Source organism: Marmota monax, unplaced genomic scaffold (genome assembly GCF_021218885.2).
Source record: "Marmota monax isolate L192 unplaced genomic scaffold, Marmota_monax_Labrador192_F-V1.1 WCK01_AAM20220418_F8-fsc00193, whole genome shotgun sequence".
NCBI lineage: Eukaryota > Metazoa > Chordata > Mammalia > Rodentia > Sciuridae > Marmota > Marmota monax.
The window spans coordinates 2801786-2818943 of NW_026695203.1; the positions used below are offsets into that span (position 1 = coordinate 2801786).

The 17158-nt window shown below is 49.2% G+C and overlaps 1 protein-coding gene across 3 annotated transcripts; it reads left to right on the forward strand.

Annotated features, from left to right (window-relative positions):
- The first annotated feature begins 1394 nt into the window (after nucleotides 1-1394).
- On the forward strand, nucleotides 1395-17150 carry Znf783 (zinc finger protein 783). 3 transcript variants are annotated; one of them, XM_058574346.1, is made up of 7 exons: nucleotides 1395-1473; nucleotides 5059-5457; nucleotides 5545-5671; nucleotides 5823-5951; nucleotides 11918-12046; nucleotides 13086-13196; nucleotides 14241-17150. In XM_058574346.1, exons 2-7 carry the CDS (start codon nucleotides 5080-5082, stop codon nucleotides 15074-15076), a joined length of 1710 nt encoding a protein of 569 aa, XP_058430329.1. In that variant the 5' UTR covers nucleotides 1395-1473; nucleotides 5059-5079; the 3' UTR covers nucleotides 15077-17150. The 3 variants fall into 3 exon arrangements, with proteins under 3 accessions (XP_058430329.1, XP_046285777.1, XP_046285776.1); XM_046429820.2 differs by lacking the exon at nucleotides 1395-1473 and adding an exon at nucleotides 1585-1740; XM_046429821.2 differs by lacking the exons at nucleotides 1395-1473; nucleotides 11918-12046 and adding an exon at nucleotides 1584-1740.
- Nucleotides 17151-17158: the final 8 nt, after the last annotated feature.

The following is a 17158-nucleotide window of genomic DNA, read 5'->3' on the forward strand; positions in this document are numbered from 1 at the left end:
TCAACACACATTCACAATTTGTCTTTTAGATGGTGTTATAAGAATTTCCAAAATGGGGGCTGGGGTTGTAGCTCAGTGGTAGAGTGCTTGCCTAGCATGTGTGAAGCACTGGGTTTGATCCTCAGCACCATATGAAAAATAAATAAATAATGGAGGAAATGGAGACTTACAAAACCCTCGGAAAAAGGGAGCTCTGCAATCTGACCTGTCACAATCTCCCTTATCTACCAAAATCCCCTCCCCACACAGTAAACCCACCAAAAGTAACAGACCAACTCCTCCCAGGACCTGGCCCTGCTAAATCCTGTAAAACTCAGACCCTTGTTATAGCCTGTTGCCATTTTCCCTGTTGAAAATGTGCCCCTCCGCTGTTTTTTGTTGCTCCGATGAGTTCTGTCTCCCTTTCTTTCCATATTTGTAGATGGACAACTGTTTATTTATATGTGGTGCTGAGGATCGAACCCAGTGCCTCCTCACCTGTGCAAAGCAAGACCTCTACCACTGAGCCACAACCCCAGCCCTCCCTTTCTTTTTTATTCTCTTTCATTTGCTTTCAAATAAAATAAAGATATGTGCCCATCTACAACTAAAAGAAAAAAAGAAAGAAAAAAAATTTCCAAAATGAATAATGCTAAATGTTGATTTGTTACCTTAAAGTAACACTCCTAATCTATCCCCAAATTCTAGAGGTGCATCATAGAGAGGATGATTCTTTATGTACTTACTATGTTAATTGACCACACTTACATTAGAATAAAATATTGGGTGAAAAAATTCTCTGCGTACCTCAAAAAACAAACAGAAACATACAAATAAACAAAACCTCCGATCTAGCATAAAGAATTTTCTGGCTTATTGGAAAAAGACCCTAAGATGAATAGGAGATGCAGAAAAAGCAGGGAGAAAAAAACCTGAGCTGCACACAGCACACGTGACTCTATGCGCGGGTGTGAATTCTTGGCGTTCAGAGGAAGGCTCTCCCCTTACAGAGAAAGAGAGCGTTCCGGATGGAGCGGGGTCGCAACTGGAGACAAGTCAACTGGCTGTGATCCTGGCCTGGAGCCAAGGCTAGCGGGATCCCCGGGTGCGAGCGATGGGCAGGTCGCACTGGGTGGACGGAGGGCTCCGGACACACAGCCACGACGCCTGCCCAGGGAGTAGGCCCCAGGATGAGTGACAGAAATACCGAAAAGGTGACACCGTACGAAACAGGACTTGGCGGAGGAGAGGCTTTTCTTTCTTTTTTTAAAATTGAATGAAACATTTCTCCTTAGGTCTATTCATTTGTTCTGCAAAACAAAATAAAAGGAGTTTTAAAACATACTTTCCCCACACTGATTAACGCCCCGCTCGTCAGCTGGAGGCGCTGGAACAGCGCGTCTCAATACGCTGCGCAGCGCGGGCGCGGCCCCTGCAGGTGCTGGGTCCCAGGGCTGAATTTCCCACGGGCTCCCTCGGCGGGCGCCAACCCAGGTGGGCGCGCGGCGGCCGCTCGGAGGGGCGCGGGGGGCGTGCGGTCCTACCGGCTGCAGGGGGCGCTGTGCGCGCCCTCGGGCGCTGCCGCCCGGCGCAGCTCTTTTTTGGCCCCCGGGGCACGTGGCTCGGGACGCAGCTCGCGGCCGCCCGGCGGGAGCTCCGAGGCTGGGCGGCACCCGCTCCTCCGCCGCCGCCCGCACCAGGCCTGAGGATCGCAGCCTAACAAGGACGCAGGCCGCCATGGCCGAAGCGCCGCCCGCGCGGGTAAGCGCCCCGGCTCGCGGACGCCGCCCGAGAAGGGCCGCCGCGGCCGCGTGGCCCAGCGCGAGAGACTCGGCGCGCCCGGCCGCGGGGGGACACTGGCTCCTCTGGCCCGGCCCGGCCGGTTGCCGCCCGCGGCTGCCTCCAGGCCACCGACCCCGCGGCCCAGCGCCAGGCCCGGCGCGCGGGGCCCCGACGGCGCGCGGCCCGCGACCTGTCCCTCCGGGGCCCTGCGAGGCCGGGCGCCTGCGTCCCGCCCCGACACGGCGACGGATCTTGCGAGTGACCCGAGTAGCTGTGTCCTTGTCCATTGTCTTTCTTGAGGCTCGCGTCCCGATCGGGCAGGGAGGGTGGGTGGCTGAGGCCCGGGACTAGACTGGCCCGCCGAGGCTGCGCACCTCCCCAGCGGGTGTTGAGCCTGGGCCAGGCCTGGACTGTGGATATCTAGTATTCTACTGGGTTTTACCTACGGAAGGATACTGGCCCCTGTTTACAACAGGTTTTCATTCCTTTTTTAAAAAAGGATTGTTTTTGCAGTTTTAGAATGCTGGTTTGAAATGTGCAGTATGGCCAATTCAGAGAAAATGATCCTTTGGGCATTTTTGACATAGTAGAAAAAACGCTTGTAAAGGACGTTTATCTGCTATTATTAACTATTATATCTACTACTGACACATCTCAGCCAAGTTTCTGAGACCCTCGTTTTCTTGGGTCCTTCTTAGGAGAACTTTGTCCCTGTGGCTGAGTTTTGAATGTGAGAGAGGGCTGGGGATTCTGCAGGTTTATGACCCTGTTCTTAGGAAACCCCTAGGAGGCCTTTCTGTACCTGTACAGGTGTCATCAGCCCCACCTCGCTGGAGCCTTCTTCAGTACCTTCCTGACTTTTCCTACTCATCTGCATCTTCCCCTCAGCCATCTTGCAGCACCTGAGAGCCAAGAAGCTCCCCCAACAGGACAGATTTGCTCAGGGACTTTGTCAGCCCATCCTGTCACATTGTTAGGTCTCAAATCTTGGTAGCCAGGAAATGAAATAGTATTTGCATATTACCTACAGCAATCCTCTACATCACCTCTAGATTGCCTATAATTCCTAATACAAGGGGAATGCTGTGTATATAGTTGTTATGCTCTTTTGTTTAGGGAATAATGACTGAATGTACACATTCAGTTCAGACCCAATTTTTTCTTTCCAAATGTTTTTACTTGGGTTTGGAGAATCCGTGGATGTGGAACCTGCAGATACAGAGAGTCAACTGCATTTCTCTACAGAATTTTTCTCTTGGAGAAGGAATAAACATCAATTTTTTGTGCACCCTGACTTTACTATGATAGGTGTTCACTCAGTATTACTGAATGCATTAATTATTAATTAATTTATTCAATCAAACATCTTCTGTGGGTGAGGCACTTTATGAAGCTGGGAGCACAGTGGTAAATGACACACACCCTCATGGGACTTATGTTCACATGGGAGAAAAACCATAAGACTGGTGGTGAGTTCAGATTATTAGCACTGTGAAGGAAGAGGCTGACAGGGACTTTTGGTCAGTGCAGCACTTGGGGAAAGGCTCTGTGAGATGGTGTTTAAGCGGAAACTATAAAGGTGAAGGGACTCAGGCCTGGAGAGGTGCATGGGAAAGCCCAGGAGAGGGTGAAGGAGAGCTGGATGCATCCCAGCTATGGAAGGTCATATGGCTGGAGTGTAGCAAATGACGGAGTATGTCAGGTTGGAGGGGCTGGCTGGATATTAAAAAGTTCACATTTTTTCTAGGTGCGCTGGGGAGCTACTGAAGAGTTTTCAGCAAGGACTGAAGTAGTCTAGTTTGTGTTTCAAAAGATTACTGACTATACTGTGGAGAGTGTATTATGGAGGAGAAGGTTGAAGTGGGGAAACCAGGTGGGTGGAATTGTAGTGGCCCAGGTGAAAGGTGACGGGGCTTGGCGATGGTGGTGGACAAAGAGAAAAGTGAATGGATTTGAGATAATTTCAGCAGTCAAACAAATGGGACTAGCTGTTGATGTAACCATGAAGTAGGCAAGGACACACTCCCACGATGTCAGCCTGTCTTTCCAGAAGCCTTTTAGCAACGCAAACCAGCATTGGGGCATTGTACATGTTCAGTGAGGACTTGCACACCATACTCCCAGCTAAGCTGAGGCCTGCAGGGCTTTTTTTCCAAGCTGCTGAAGAATGATGGAATGTAAGATGGAGGGAAAAAAGGCCATGTGACTATTTCCTAGAGTATCCCTGAGCCAGAGCATGGCCTCGTCAACATCATCATCTTAGCCAGCTGCTATAACAAAGTATAATAGACTGGTGGCTTAAACAGCAGAAATTTTCCTCCTCACAGTTCTGGAGGCTGGTAGTCCAAGATCACAGTGCCACTGATTTGGTTCCTGGTGGGGACTCTTCCTGGTTTGCGGTTGGCTGCCTTCTCATCATAGTCTTACACCGTGGAGAAAGATATCATTGCTTTCATGTCTCTTCTTTCAGGGCACCAGTCCTATTCCACCCACCATGTGCCTCCCAAAGGCTGCACCTTCAAATGCCATCCATCATATTGGAGATTAGTGCTTCAACATGCAAATCTGGGGGAGACCCAAATATTCAGTCTGTAGCTATCACCGTTGTTGTCTTAGCCCCATCAATACAGGACTCACATTATTATTTTTTTTAACACAATACCTTTATTTTGTTTGTTTATTTATTTTTATGTGGTGTTGAGGATTGAACCCAGGGCCTCGTGCATGCTAGGCAAGCACTCTACCACTGAGCCACAACCCCAGCCCCCGTTATTTGTTATGTGAAATACATTACACTGTTTTTTTTACAAAAGATTGTCTCATCATTTTTCAAAATACTATTATGTAGACACTGTTGTTCTAGATATTCTATTTTCTAGATGTGGAAATGAATTCTTTGGAAGGTGTTTTAAAAACCATGCCTAAAGTCAACCAATGTGTGGGTGTGGCTTGGGAGCTCCTTGCAGGGCTCATGTTCTTTCTCCCTGTGATAAGCCTTGCCCCTTCATTCTCAGGAATGAGATTGGGGAGTCACCTGAGATTGTCGATGCTTTCCTTCTTTGGCTGTTTTTCCTCCCGTTTACCACCTGCCAACACCCTGGTGCAGCCACCATCTCCAGTTACCAGAGCTGGACTCCTGCTTGATGTTCTGGCCTCCTATCTTCTCCACTTTTCCGCTGTTTGGCCAGCAGGATCCCAGATGGGGCTGCACTGGAGCAGGAGTCATTCTGAGTTTGGAGTTGGAAATTTTGATTGTATAATTTTGGTAATATCTCTCTTTTCTCTTATTTTGAGCAGATTCCAGGGGGGGACAAGCGAATGGAGGACCAGAGACCTCTAACACCTCCGTCGCCCCAGCCAGCTGCCGAGAAGAACTCATACCTCTACTCCACAGAGATCACGCTGTGGACAGTGGTGGCTGCCATTCAGGCCTTGGAGAAGAAGGTGGATTCCTGCCTGGCCCGCTTGCTGACTCTGGAGGGACGCACTGGGACAGCAGAGAAGAAGCTGGCTGATTGTGAGAAGACGGCCGTGGAGTTCGGCAACCAGCTGGAGGGCAAGTGGGCCGTGCTGGGGACCCTGCTGCAGGAGTACGGGCTGCTGCAGCGGCGGCTGGAGAACGTGGAGAACCTGCTGCGCAACAGGAACTTCTGGATCCTTCGGCTGCCCCCTGGCAGCAAGGGGGAGGTCCCCAAGGTAGCCTTTGGGTGCCCTGGAGTGGGGAGCCCCCTGGGATGTGCCTGTAAGTGTGTGGGTGATCGAGTGTGACACTTGTGGTTCCAGGTGCCCGTGACCTTTGATGATGTGGCCGTTTACTTCTCCCAGCCTGAGTGGGGCAAGCTGGAGGACTGGCAGAAGGAGCTCTACAAGCATGTGATGAGGGGCAACTATGAGACACTGGTCTCCCTGGGTAAGGATATGTAGGGGTCTCTGGGCCTTTGTCCGAGGTTGGGCTCTTGCAGTCTGTCTTTGCTTTGCTTCTTTTACTTTGGACATCAGAGCCTCTCCATGGATATATGGGACCCAGATCTTTACCCATCCTGTCCCTGTTCTGTATGCAGATTATGCCATCTCCAAACCTGACATCCTCACCCGGATAGAGAGAGGAGAGGAGCCTTGTCCTGAAGACCAGCAAAGCAAGGAGAAGGGGACTGAGGAAGAGGCCGCATGTCCAAGGAGGCTGGACACTGGTAAGTGGGTATAAGAGGGAGTGACTGGGGCATAGTGGACCACAGGCTCACCTCCTAAGTGTCCAGATAATCTGAGAACTGGGAAGGGAGCACAGACCCTTATCCCAGAGTGGGCTGCTCTCCAAGGCCACCCCAGGTGGGGGCAGGTGCAAGACTTCTTTTTAGAGCCCTGTGGTTTCGGATCTGTAGGAGGGGTAGTCACAAAGGGAAATGTAGAGCATGGGAACGTTCTTGTTCCATGATAAATAGGGCTGATTATCACTGATGTGACAGTGCAGTGACATCGCCATCACTTCTTGATGTCTTCCGTGCTGTCTGTGTCCACCTGCCCGTTTCTGCTCCCCAGCTTAGCCTGCATCAGGAAGCTGCTGTGGCACTAGGGTTCCTTTGTGAGAAGGAGGCTGGGGCTGGATCCTCCTATAGCCACTCTCCAAAGGTGACACTGCCTATCAGAATCCTCTGGGGGACTCTTTTTTTCTTTTCTTTTTTGCAGTGCTGGTTATTGAACCTGGGGCCTGGTGCATGCCAGACAAGCACTCTACCACTGAGTCATGTCCCCAGCTCTGGGGAACATTTTTGAATATAAAAAACAAATAAATGAAAGCAGAGAGAACAAGACAGTAAACCTCCAAATTATCGCTGGGACTTAACATGATCTTGTTTCTTCAACATTTGCTTCATCTGTCTCTTTCCTTTTTGTACACACAGCCATGATACCATTTTTATACCCCTTCCCCTAAAAAACACAACAACAACTAATGATTGGTCCTTGTTCTCTTTCCCTCAACAATGTTTTCAGTAGGGTTTGGACCCTAATATCATAACCTAAAGTCCATGCATTGCATTTGATTTATTTTTTTTTTCCTTTTAAACTTTTTAATATTTATTGTTTTTTAGTTTTCGGCGGACAAACATCTTTGTTTGTATGTGGTGCTGAGGATCGAACCCCGGCCGCACGCATGCCAGGCGAGCGCGCTACCGCTTGAGCCACATCCCCAGCCCCCATGCATTTGATTTATAAGTGACTTTTTTTTTTTCTTGGTGCTGGAGATCAAACCCAGGGCCTCTTGCATGGCAGTCTAGTGCTCTACCACTGAACTACATCCCCAGCCTGTTTTTTAAATCTATAAAAAGTCATCCCCCTTTTCAACAGCTTCATTGAGATATAATTTATACACCATAGAATTTCTCTATTAAAGCATACAATTCAGTGGTTCTTGGTATATTAAGAGATGTGCAGCCATCACCACAATCTAACTTTAGAACTTTTTTTTTTTTTTTTTTTTTTTTTAAAGAGAGAGAGAGGAGAGAGAGAGAGAGAATTTTAATATTTATTTTTTAGTTATCCGCGGATACAACATCTTTGTTTTGTATGTGGTGCTGAGGATCGAACCCGGGCCGCACGCATGCCAGGCAAGCACGCTACTGCTTGAGCCACATCCCCAGCCCCATAACTTTAGAACTTTTGTGTCCTATCAAAAGAGACCCTTGGGGCTGGAGTTGTGGCTCCGTAGTAGTAGAGCACTTGCCTAGCATGTGTGAGGCACTGGGTTCGATTCTCAGGACCGCGTATAAATAAGTGAATAAAATAAATGTCCATCAACATCTAAAAAAAAAAAGAGAGACCTGTACCCATTAGTAGTCACTCCCTGCTGCCCTCCCCCCTGCCCAGACCCTCTCAGCCACTAGCCTGCCTTCTGCCTCTGGAATTTGCCTATTCTGATGTGTCACATAAATATAATCATATAATATGACCCTTTGTGTCTGTCTTCTTTCACTGAGCATAATGTTTTCAAAGTTCATCCATGTTTTAGTCTGAGTGCTTCATTTCTCTTGTGACTGAATAATATTCCATTTTGTGGACATACCACACTTTGTTTAATCATTCATTAGCTGATAGACACCACCCATGCCATTTATTTTTTGTCATTTTATTGTCATTTATCTGTGTGTGTGTGTGTGTGTGTGTGTGTGTGTTACAGTGGATCGATCCCAGGACTTTGCATATACTAGGCAAGTTCTCTACACTGGGTTACACCCCCAGCCCTTTTAAAAAGTTTTAATTTTGAGACAGGGTCTCACAGGCCTCAAACTTACTATCCTCTTGCCTAACCCTCCCAAGCAGCTGGGATTACAGGTGTGCACCACTGTGTCTGGCTTATTTTACATCTTTTTAATGCTATTATTTCCCACATTTTGGATTTGGTGTCATTAACATGGTCTCTTATTTTCTGCATTTCCTACAGATTGGGAGGTGGATTAGCAGTTTATGTAGACTCAGGTTCCGTGTTTTTGACAAGACTTCTTCAGAGGTGTTGCTGTGTGCCCCTTACTCCTGTGGGCCAGCAGGCGCTGGGGTCTGGTTGTCTTTTTTATTGAGATCATCAGCTTCATGCTTCTGTTATGAAGTTCCTGACAGCTTTTCACCAGTGACTTTAATTAGCCATGGAGATTGCTGCCTGGCTTCATTATTTCATTAAGGGTAGCAAAATAGTGAAAGTGTCATTACTTCTGTTCTTAAAAGCTAAAGCTCTTTTGTGATGAATAGTTCCTCTAATCAATCCTTTTAGTTACCCTGAACTACAGTACAGAAGAGGCAGGATAGATGCTTTACTCTTTCCTACATCAGTTTTTTGAATGATGACTTTTCTGTCTTTGTAGCCTCCAAAGGCGGCCAAAGGCTTGGGCTTTTTGTTTTGTGTTGTTTTCAAGTATTATGACTTCTCAGATTTTTAAATATTTTGTTTGTGCCAGTCCTTTGTAGCCATTATTTTCATATTTAAATTGTACCATCTTTGGCAAGTGGAATCGTTTTCAAGTTTTGCCCAGAGGTCATTTTAACATGACCTTGATGAGTTTCTGACACCTTAAGATACACGAGATTTGTTTTGTGTATTTCCTGCCCTGGGCCTGGAATCAGTTTCTCCGAGGATTTTCTGTTTTGTCTGCGGAAGAAACCCAGGGCCTCCACGTGCTGTGCAAGTGCTCTGCCACTGATGTCCACCCCAGCCCCTCGTCAAGAAGTTTTTATTGTTTTTAGTGAAGCATGGTATTTAGAGACCCTAGATGAGTGCTAGTTATGAATTTTAGGTGTTACTTCTGGGTGTTTTTTTCTGTTTATATCCCTGTTAACCATTTGTGTGGCTGTTTTTGTTCGTGTCTTATGTTTTTCTCTTGGAATGTTAGATAGACCTAGTTGATTTGCTGTCTCCATGAGGGCTGGAACTTTGCCTTATTCACTGACTATGTGCTTCCTGCTTACTGGTTTATTATAAAGGATACAGGTGAAGAGAGACAAAGGGTGAAACCTGGGGGAAGGGCACGGGGCTTTGACTCCCTCTCTGTTGTGCCACCATCCTGGGACCTGCATGTGTTTAGCTATCTGGAAGCCCTAAAAATATGCATTTGGGGGTGGGGTACTAGGGATTGAACTCAGGGGCACTTGACCACTGAGCTACATCCCCAGTCCTATTTTATATTTTGTTTAGAGACGGGGTCTCACTGAATTGCTTAGTACCTTGCTTTTGCTGAGGCTGGCTTTGAACTCTTGATCCTCCTACCTCAGCCTCCCGAGCTGCTGGGATTACAGGTGGGTGTCACCATGCCTGGCAAAAATATGCATTTTTGAAAAGAAATGAGTTCATATAGACATTCCTGATTCAGATTTAATCTCTGATTTTATAAACTTGTATATCACTTTTTAAAAAATTTTACATTGTAATGTTACATTCCCACCTTTATTAGCATAATAACTTATTTGAGTCTTTTTATATCCGATCCCAACATTTTTGTAGTAGATTCTGTAGTATCTATAATTTCAAAATAATGTATCCAGTATTACTATTAATGTTTAGGCTTTTGTTTGCAAAATAAATAAGCCCTCTTTTAGGGAAATTATTAAAGTAAACTTGTGTCCTCTTGCCCTCTAATATGGGTCTCCATGCTCAGAACATTTCCATTTAAAAAAGAAAGAAAAGATTTGTACATTGCCAAACTTAACTCTAGGCACATCATTTTTATCGTTCTCTGGGTCTGTTTTTTCGGTCCCTAAGGAGCTGAGGGTCTGCCTGCACCAGGGACAGAAGTGTCACTGGCAAAATCCAGGTTATCTTGAAGAGGATGCAGCTCTCTCTCCTGCTGTGCTTTCAAAATAATAGCCTCTCCACCTCTCTTTGGGGCCTCTCTTTGCTTCCCTCACTTAGTGGAATGTGGGGGAGGGGCCTGGTGACCAGGGTACACATGGGTCTTCTGATGACCAGAGTGCATCTTGGGCACCCCTCTGCTTAGAGCACCACAGTGTGCAGCACTGCTCTGGCTCTGAGGGTGCTGTTCTTTTTTTTTTTTTTTTTGGTACCAGGGATTGAGCTCAGGGGCACTCGACCACTGAGCTACATCCCCAGCCCTGCTTTGTATTTTATTTAGAGACTGGGTCTCACTGAGTTGCTTAGGGCCTTGCTTTTGCTGAGGCTGGGTTTGAACTTGCCATCCTCCTGCCTCAGCCTCCTGAGCCGCTGGGATTGCAGGTGTGTGCCACTGCGCCCGGCTTAGTGCTGTTCTCTTGTTCACTCTGCATCCCCAAATCTGACTGCACCAGGATTTAGCTCTCCTTTCCACTGTCATTAAGTCACTTTCTATCCTTGGGGGTTTTTGAGAACTGTCAGGATTTCATATTTTGATTTGGACCTTTCTTTTTCTCACTCTTGAGGCTTGATCTTGCACAGCCTTACGTCCGTGATGCTTTGGCTGGTTTACGAGGATGGGCACTGGGTTTCTCTTTGTTCTAGGAAGGGTCCAAAGATGAGGTTTCGGATGACCCACTGACATTTCACTGTCCCATTTGTCAGGCTTTCTATGGAAGCTGATGACTATTCTGTAGATAAAGTCTGCTGAACAATGTGACCAATTGGTATCCAAGGTCGTGCCCTTGTTCAAGAGGGGAATTGGTAGCAGCATTACCAGTTACAAATCCAGCTGAATTCTTCTTTTTCCCCTCTGATTACACTCAGTTGGTGTTAACCATTTGCCTTTGAAAAGAATGCCATTGGAGGGCAAGCAGACAGGCCCTGCTTGGGTTGCTTTTGTCTCTGAGGAACCTTTGTTCTCTGGATCCTGCAATTCTGGAACAGCCACTGTGGGTTCCGGGTGTGGAGGTGGAGCCTCTTTCCCGTGGTTCTGGATTGCCTGTGCACATCTGTGCTGTCTGATTGCTCACCACTCAGCACGCATGGCCTGGTGCTGTAGGCCTCCGGCTGAACTTGTGTTGGATGGTGGATTCATCAGCCTTCACCGTCAGCCTTTCACTCATCATGCATTTCATTCTCTTCATGGGTATTTTCCTTAAAAAAAAAAAAAAAAAAAAAGTAGAGTTCCATTTCTACTGGGAGGGGCACATGTAACATGTGCTCATTTGGGGGCTTGTGATTTGACAACTTCAGTGACGGCTGAACTGTTGTGACTTGCGGGGAGGCAAGCCTCGACAGACATTTTGTGTAGACTTGAATAAGAGGACAAGTGTAGGGTGAAGCATTGTCTCAAAAGGGAATACTTCACTTTGGAAACTCGGGAACCTTCAGGGCCACATGTGCGGTGTATATTTTCTGCCATGCCTTTGGGCTCTCTGATGTTGTGGAGAGCGGGCTGGAGTGGGGGCCAGCAGCCACCATGATGGCTGGTGGAACAGACAATACTGTGTTTCCTCTCCCTACCCTAAACAGCAGCCCTCTGTCATGTCCTGGCTGCTAATCCTGTGTCAATTATCACACTATGCAGTCCTCCTGGACATGAGGCTCTAGAGGAGAATCTAGCGGCTGGATGACAGGTGAAGCCATCTCATCATCACACTCAGTGTTTGGTCTGATGTCCCAGGTCTCTGGGACTCTGCATTTACACACTTCCCAGACGGTCCCTGACCATCTGTTTGGGAGATCTCCATGTTGTGCTCAGTGTCACTGGTTTGCATTCCTTAGGTCTCCTTCCATATCCAGAGCAAGCCCCCAGCCCAGTCAGCCATGCCCAGGAGGAGCCCAAAGAAGGGCAGGCCCCTCAACACCAACAGAACGAAGAAGCAGGAGTGACCCCACCCAGGCTGGGCACTGGTGAGTGAGGGCAGCCAGGACAGCAACAAGAATGGTGTCTTCTGGCAGTGCATGAGTACCAAACACAAGCCGTGCTAGAAGTTCAGCAGGAAAGATAGCTGGGGATGTGACTGGGCTGAGCTGGACGGGCTCCTGGGAAAGGGGCTCCTGAGGTAGACCCTAAAAGAAGGTAGGTTTTGGATTTTCGGTGCAAGAAAATATCTGCATGGAACTTTTGGGGAGGGATGTGGATTGAGCCTCTTGGGGCTTCTTCCAGTGGTCCTATCAATAAGGCAGTTTATGTCTCATGCCTAGCACAGTGCTGGGTGGCAGGCATGTTGTAGGTGTCAGTAAACATCCTCTTTCTGAAGACCTGCTGAGAACACTGGTTTTAGTCACCTCTCCCAAGTTCTGTTTGCTTCTGTTCACAGGCAGTTCCTGCCATCCTGAGCTGGAACTGTAACTCAGAGGACACTCAGCAGAGCATGTGGCCTCTAATCCCGAGAGTCGCTTTCTGTCTCAGCGCACACTGGCTCCTCTGGCTCCTCCTCCCTATTCTTCCTTCTTGCAGCTGGCCCAGCTTCAGTGTGTTGCCTTCTCCCCCGTGGTTTCTTTGTATTTCCCCCACTGAATGTGACCCTCTGCAGGTAGAAGTGAAATCCCTTCCTTCCTGTGTGCTCCTTCCTGGCCAGTGTATAAGTTTGGATTCAGCTCATGGAATCAGTCAGGTGGGACCTTCTCAGACAGAGGAGGACAGTATCCCTGCCCATCGCAGACCTGAGACTCTGCTCTGAGGCCTCCCCAAACCCTCTTTCCTTTTGAGGACCATCAGGGTGATAGTCAGTTGCAGAGGGACAAACTGTGAGCCTAAGTTTGTGGGGAGATTATGGTTGTGGCCTTCATATCTCTCTTCTTACCTCTGCAGTCAACTGGACTGAGGCCTGGGGGTCACTGTTCCTGGCAGGCCCTTGGGTATGGCCAGAGCCTGCTGAAGAGGTGGTCATGCCACTCTGCAAGAACCCCATGTCAGGAAAGCCCCATGGGATTCTCTGTCTTGCAGGACCTCCAGCAAACACCAGCATTTTGTCCTCAATTAAACAGGAGGGAGAATCTTCAGAGGGGGAGTCACCAGCTTCCCCTCCCAGGGACATCATGTCCAGTCTGGGGCCAGGTGAGTAAATAGGCAGCACCTGTCACCAAGGCAGAGCCTCACACAGCTCAGAGGGCCCTTTGGGAGTAGCAGGGGTCTGGGGATGAGACCTGGTGAAGGGCTTCGTCCTGAGGCTTCCCTCCTCCTTCCCTCCCCAGGTGTGACCCACAGGCCCAGTCAGCCTGTGGTCCTAGTCTTCTCCCTTGGTCTGGGCTGGCTGGGAATCCCCCGCTGGGAATAGGCTGCGGGCTACCAGGCTGTGGTCAAGGGTGACCAAAAGGATGTTCCGCTTTGATTCCAGCCTCTCAGCAACCCTGTGGAGTGACGCCGGCTTTCAGCCTTTATTTTATTTATAGATATGTGATGCTGAGAATCAAATCCAGTGCCTCACACATGCTAGGCAAGCGCTTTGCCACTGAGCCCCAGCCCCAGCCCGAGAATAAGCTTTTTGCTGTTATCCTGGTGGCTCTGGCCTCACTCAGTCCTGCCTGAGTCAGGGGATACCTGCACTGAGACCCAGGCAGGAATCATAGGCTGCCTTGCAGGGTGCTCTCTGCACACAGAAAGCAGGGTGTGGGCAGGTAGTAGGGATTGGCCCATTTGTTATATGGATGAGGGATTGTGTGAGGTTAATTCACTGGCCTCCTCCAGGCTGCTGGGGTCTCTCACCTCGTCCTGAGGTAATGGGGGCCCACGGGTTCCTTGTGCTTTACAGATCATAATTACTGACTTCAGAACTCTTAGGGTCCTGCCTACTCCTCTGCCATGGCCCAGGATCTCTCTTCCACCTTCCCACCTACCTATCTCCTACCATCTGTCTTCTGACCCCAGGGACTATCTGGCAGCTGTTTTTTTGTGGCTTACTTTCCTCTCTCCTGGTTCCCCAGCTCAGCCTCCAGGAGTGAGGAGTAAGATAGCAAACAGGACTGAATGATGGGACAGGGCAGTGCCTGCTTGGTGAGGCCCCATGAGCAGGACCCCTTCCCATGTTGTGGGCCCTTGGAGGAGAAAGGATTCAGGGGAGGTGGGAGTAGGACTTGGAACCAACATAGATTCCTTTGCCAGGTGGTGGTGGCATGGCCATCAAGACAGAAGCTCAGTCTGAGGACGAGATGGTGCCTGAGCAGCTCCGCCTGGGATCCCCAAGCCGGACCAAGTGTAGAACACCTAGAGGGCCTAGGAACAGGACTGGAGGCCCTAGGCGGCATCACGCCCAGGGGAGGCCAAGGGTGCGCACTGGGGAGCCTCGGCCACCAGGGGCCATTGGGGAGACACCCCGCATACTCCCTCGCCGGCGGGAACGGACCTTCCCCTGCCCTGACTGTGGGCAGAGCTTCCGCTTGAAGATTAATTTGACAATCCATCAAAGGACTCACGTGGAGGAGGAGCACAGGGAAGCTCCCGGGGGCTCACCCACCAGATGGGGGGAAGGCCACTCTACGCTGGAGCCAGGGGAAGTGGTAGTGCCTGGCCCTGTCATCCGTTGGCTCCCCGAGGAGCCCGCGGGCCACCATTCCCTGGGAGGGCGTGCCTTCATGGGGCGGAGGCCCACAGCCACCAAGATTTACCACTGCAGTGAATGCCTGCGCTTTTTCCAGCAGCGGAAGAGCCTTCTGCTTCACCAGCGCCTGCACACAGGCAACAATCAGGGCTGGCCTGCCTGTCCCTACTGTGGCAAGGCCTTCCGCCGGCCCTCGGACCTCTTGCGTCACCAGCGTATCCACACTGGTGAGCGACCCTACCAGTGCCCCCAGTGTGGCCGGGCCTTCAACCGAAACCACCACCTGGCTGTGCACATGCAGACTCATGCCCGGCATCGGGTGGGCATGCATTTCCCTGTGCCTTCTGCAGGCCACGGGAGCTCACCCCCGCAGGGTCGCAGCCATGCAGAGGAGGGCTGACCAGGCAGGAGCCTGCAGGGCATCCTCTTGTCTTCCTGCATCCCTGGCAGGACCTGTGCTCTATCTTTTAGGGGCTTTCCCTTGTGCCTGATGCTGGTCCCTTATTCTGGGATGTCTTGGAGAGAGTTGTTTTTTTATTGTTTCCCTTATTCAAATGGAAAGCAGTGGCCCTTTTGATGATACCATATATATATGCGACAAGGTACCTCTACTTTCTCTTTCCTAAGGGTGTCACTCTGTGCTATCTTTTTCTACATTCTTGACCTGCAAAGGGTCCCTGAAGGCTTAAACAACACCAGTTTTTGGTGTAGCTTTTGACTGGTGCTACAGTCAAGATGATCAGAGACTGTGGTCCTTTCAGAATGGACCATAGAGACTTCAGGGACTGGGAGTGACTGCACAGAGGTCTGTCTGCGCTCCACATGAGAAAACAGCAGAGAGTACAGGACACAAGAGAAGGCACTCAGAATTTGCATTTTCTACTTTTGTTAGCTTGAGACTTTTTTTTCTTTGAATGAAGACTTTGTAATGTGTTTGTAAGCGTTGTGTGTAGTTGCAAAGAGGACCAGGAGCTCCTGAGGGCAGGAATTCTGCCACTTCCTTTGTGGGTCTGGCAGGGCAGGAAGAGGGTTTTGATGGGCAGAATTTGGCTGCTGTCTTAGAAGCAGAGCTTCTCTCCAGGTTTATGTTTCTGAGCTCCAAGTGACTCCCAGTCTTCCTAGTCCTTCCCTCACAGGGCAGTCTCATCTGTTATTTACTTTTGATATCAGTTAAAAGAGGAAAGGAAATCAGGTGTGGATGGCCTCCCCTGCCAGATCTCAGGATTCATAGGTGTGCATGATCCATTGACTGGACCCAGAAGATGTCTTGAGGGTGCTGCAGAGTCTTGTGAGCCCAAGACCTTCCTCAAGGGGAAGACTGACTGGGGGAGGCTGGGGAGTCTGCCTGGACTCTCCAGGCCTCGTTTCTCCTGGTAAAGAATTTGGGGTCTGGTGCTGAGTAGGGCTAGGAGGTTGGGGAATCCTTCAGCCCCCTCTAGGCTCACATTCCTTGTCTGTCAAAGGGTAACAGCTCCAGTGCATCCCACCTCATCTAGGAGCTGTTGGCACTGAATTTAGAGACTGCACAAATAAGACGCTTGGTGATATTCTTAGTTTCAAGTTCAGGGCATCCTATTTTTTTTTTTTTTTCCCAGTGATTTCCTGCTCAGGCAGAATCCCCTGGGAAGAGTGAGGGTTAGTGCCCTTGTACCAAAGCATTGGTCCATGACCTGTTTTTGATAGTATGCTATTGTCAGGCTGCACGGAGAAGTCTTGATGCCTAGTTTCTCATATTCCTTAATCACACCACCTTGGGTGCTGCCTACAGACCAATTGGCTGTGGGTTCTGGGTTCCTGGCAACTTCCTGTTGTCCTCACCCCTTTTCCAAAGTCCCGAATGGAGTTGGGGGCAGATGGTAACATTGCCATCATCCCTGGGAAAGGGGAAGGATAAAAGTCTGACAGGTTAGCCAAGATCCTGAAGAGGCACCACCTGTTTGAGCCTCCTGCTTGTCTGGAGCCCCACAAGTCAGAGACAAATGTCAGCAAGTGCGCAGGCAGGATGTGGTACAAGTGTGGCTGCTTAGCTTAACCCTCAGCTACAAGAGCTAGGCTCAGATATTCTGGTGGTGCCTCAGGGCTCAGAATTTTAAATTCTAAAATTTTAAATGCTAAATGCACTCTGTAAATACAAGCATTCAATTGCAAGGCTCAGGTGTTTTTCCCTTATTTTCAAAGCATTCAGTGCTCAGCTTTGGGCTAGGCATATTGGGTTTGCCTTGTCACTCAATAGAACGTGTTTAAAGAATGTTCCTTAGGTTGAAATGAACAGTGGAGGCTAAAGGTGCAGTAGCCCAGTGGTGCCCCACAATCGGGAGGTGGGAGCCCTGGTTGGGTCCCAGACTTACCCAGCTCTGGGCCTCAGCGTCCTCATTTGTGAAACAAAGAACTGGTTGGGTCTTAAGATTCCTTAACAACTGTGAAGGTGGCAGTCTCCTGCTTTAATCGGTGCTTAATAAACATGTTGGCATAAATGATTGTG

Bases quoted from the DNA above. Each gene is read 5' to 3' on its own strand.
- Znf783 (XM_046429820.2), top strand. From the start codon at position 1,717: ATGGCCGAAGCGCCGCCCGCGCGG. The intron at 12,047-13,085 runs GTGAGTGAGGGC...TCTGTCTTGCAG, and splicing joins CCCACCCAGGCTGGGCACTG to GACCTCCAGCAAACACCAGC. The intron at 13,197-14,240 runs GTGAGTAAATAG...TTCCTTTGCCAG, and splicing joins CATGTCCAGTCTGGGGCCAG to GTGGTGGTGGCATGGCCATC.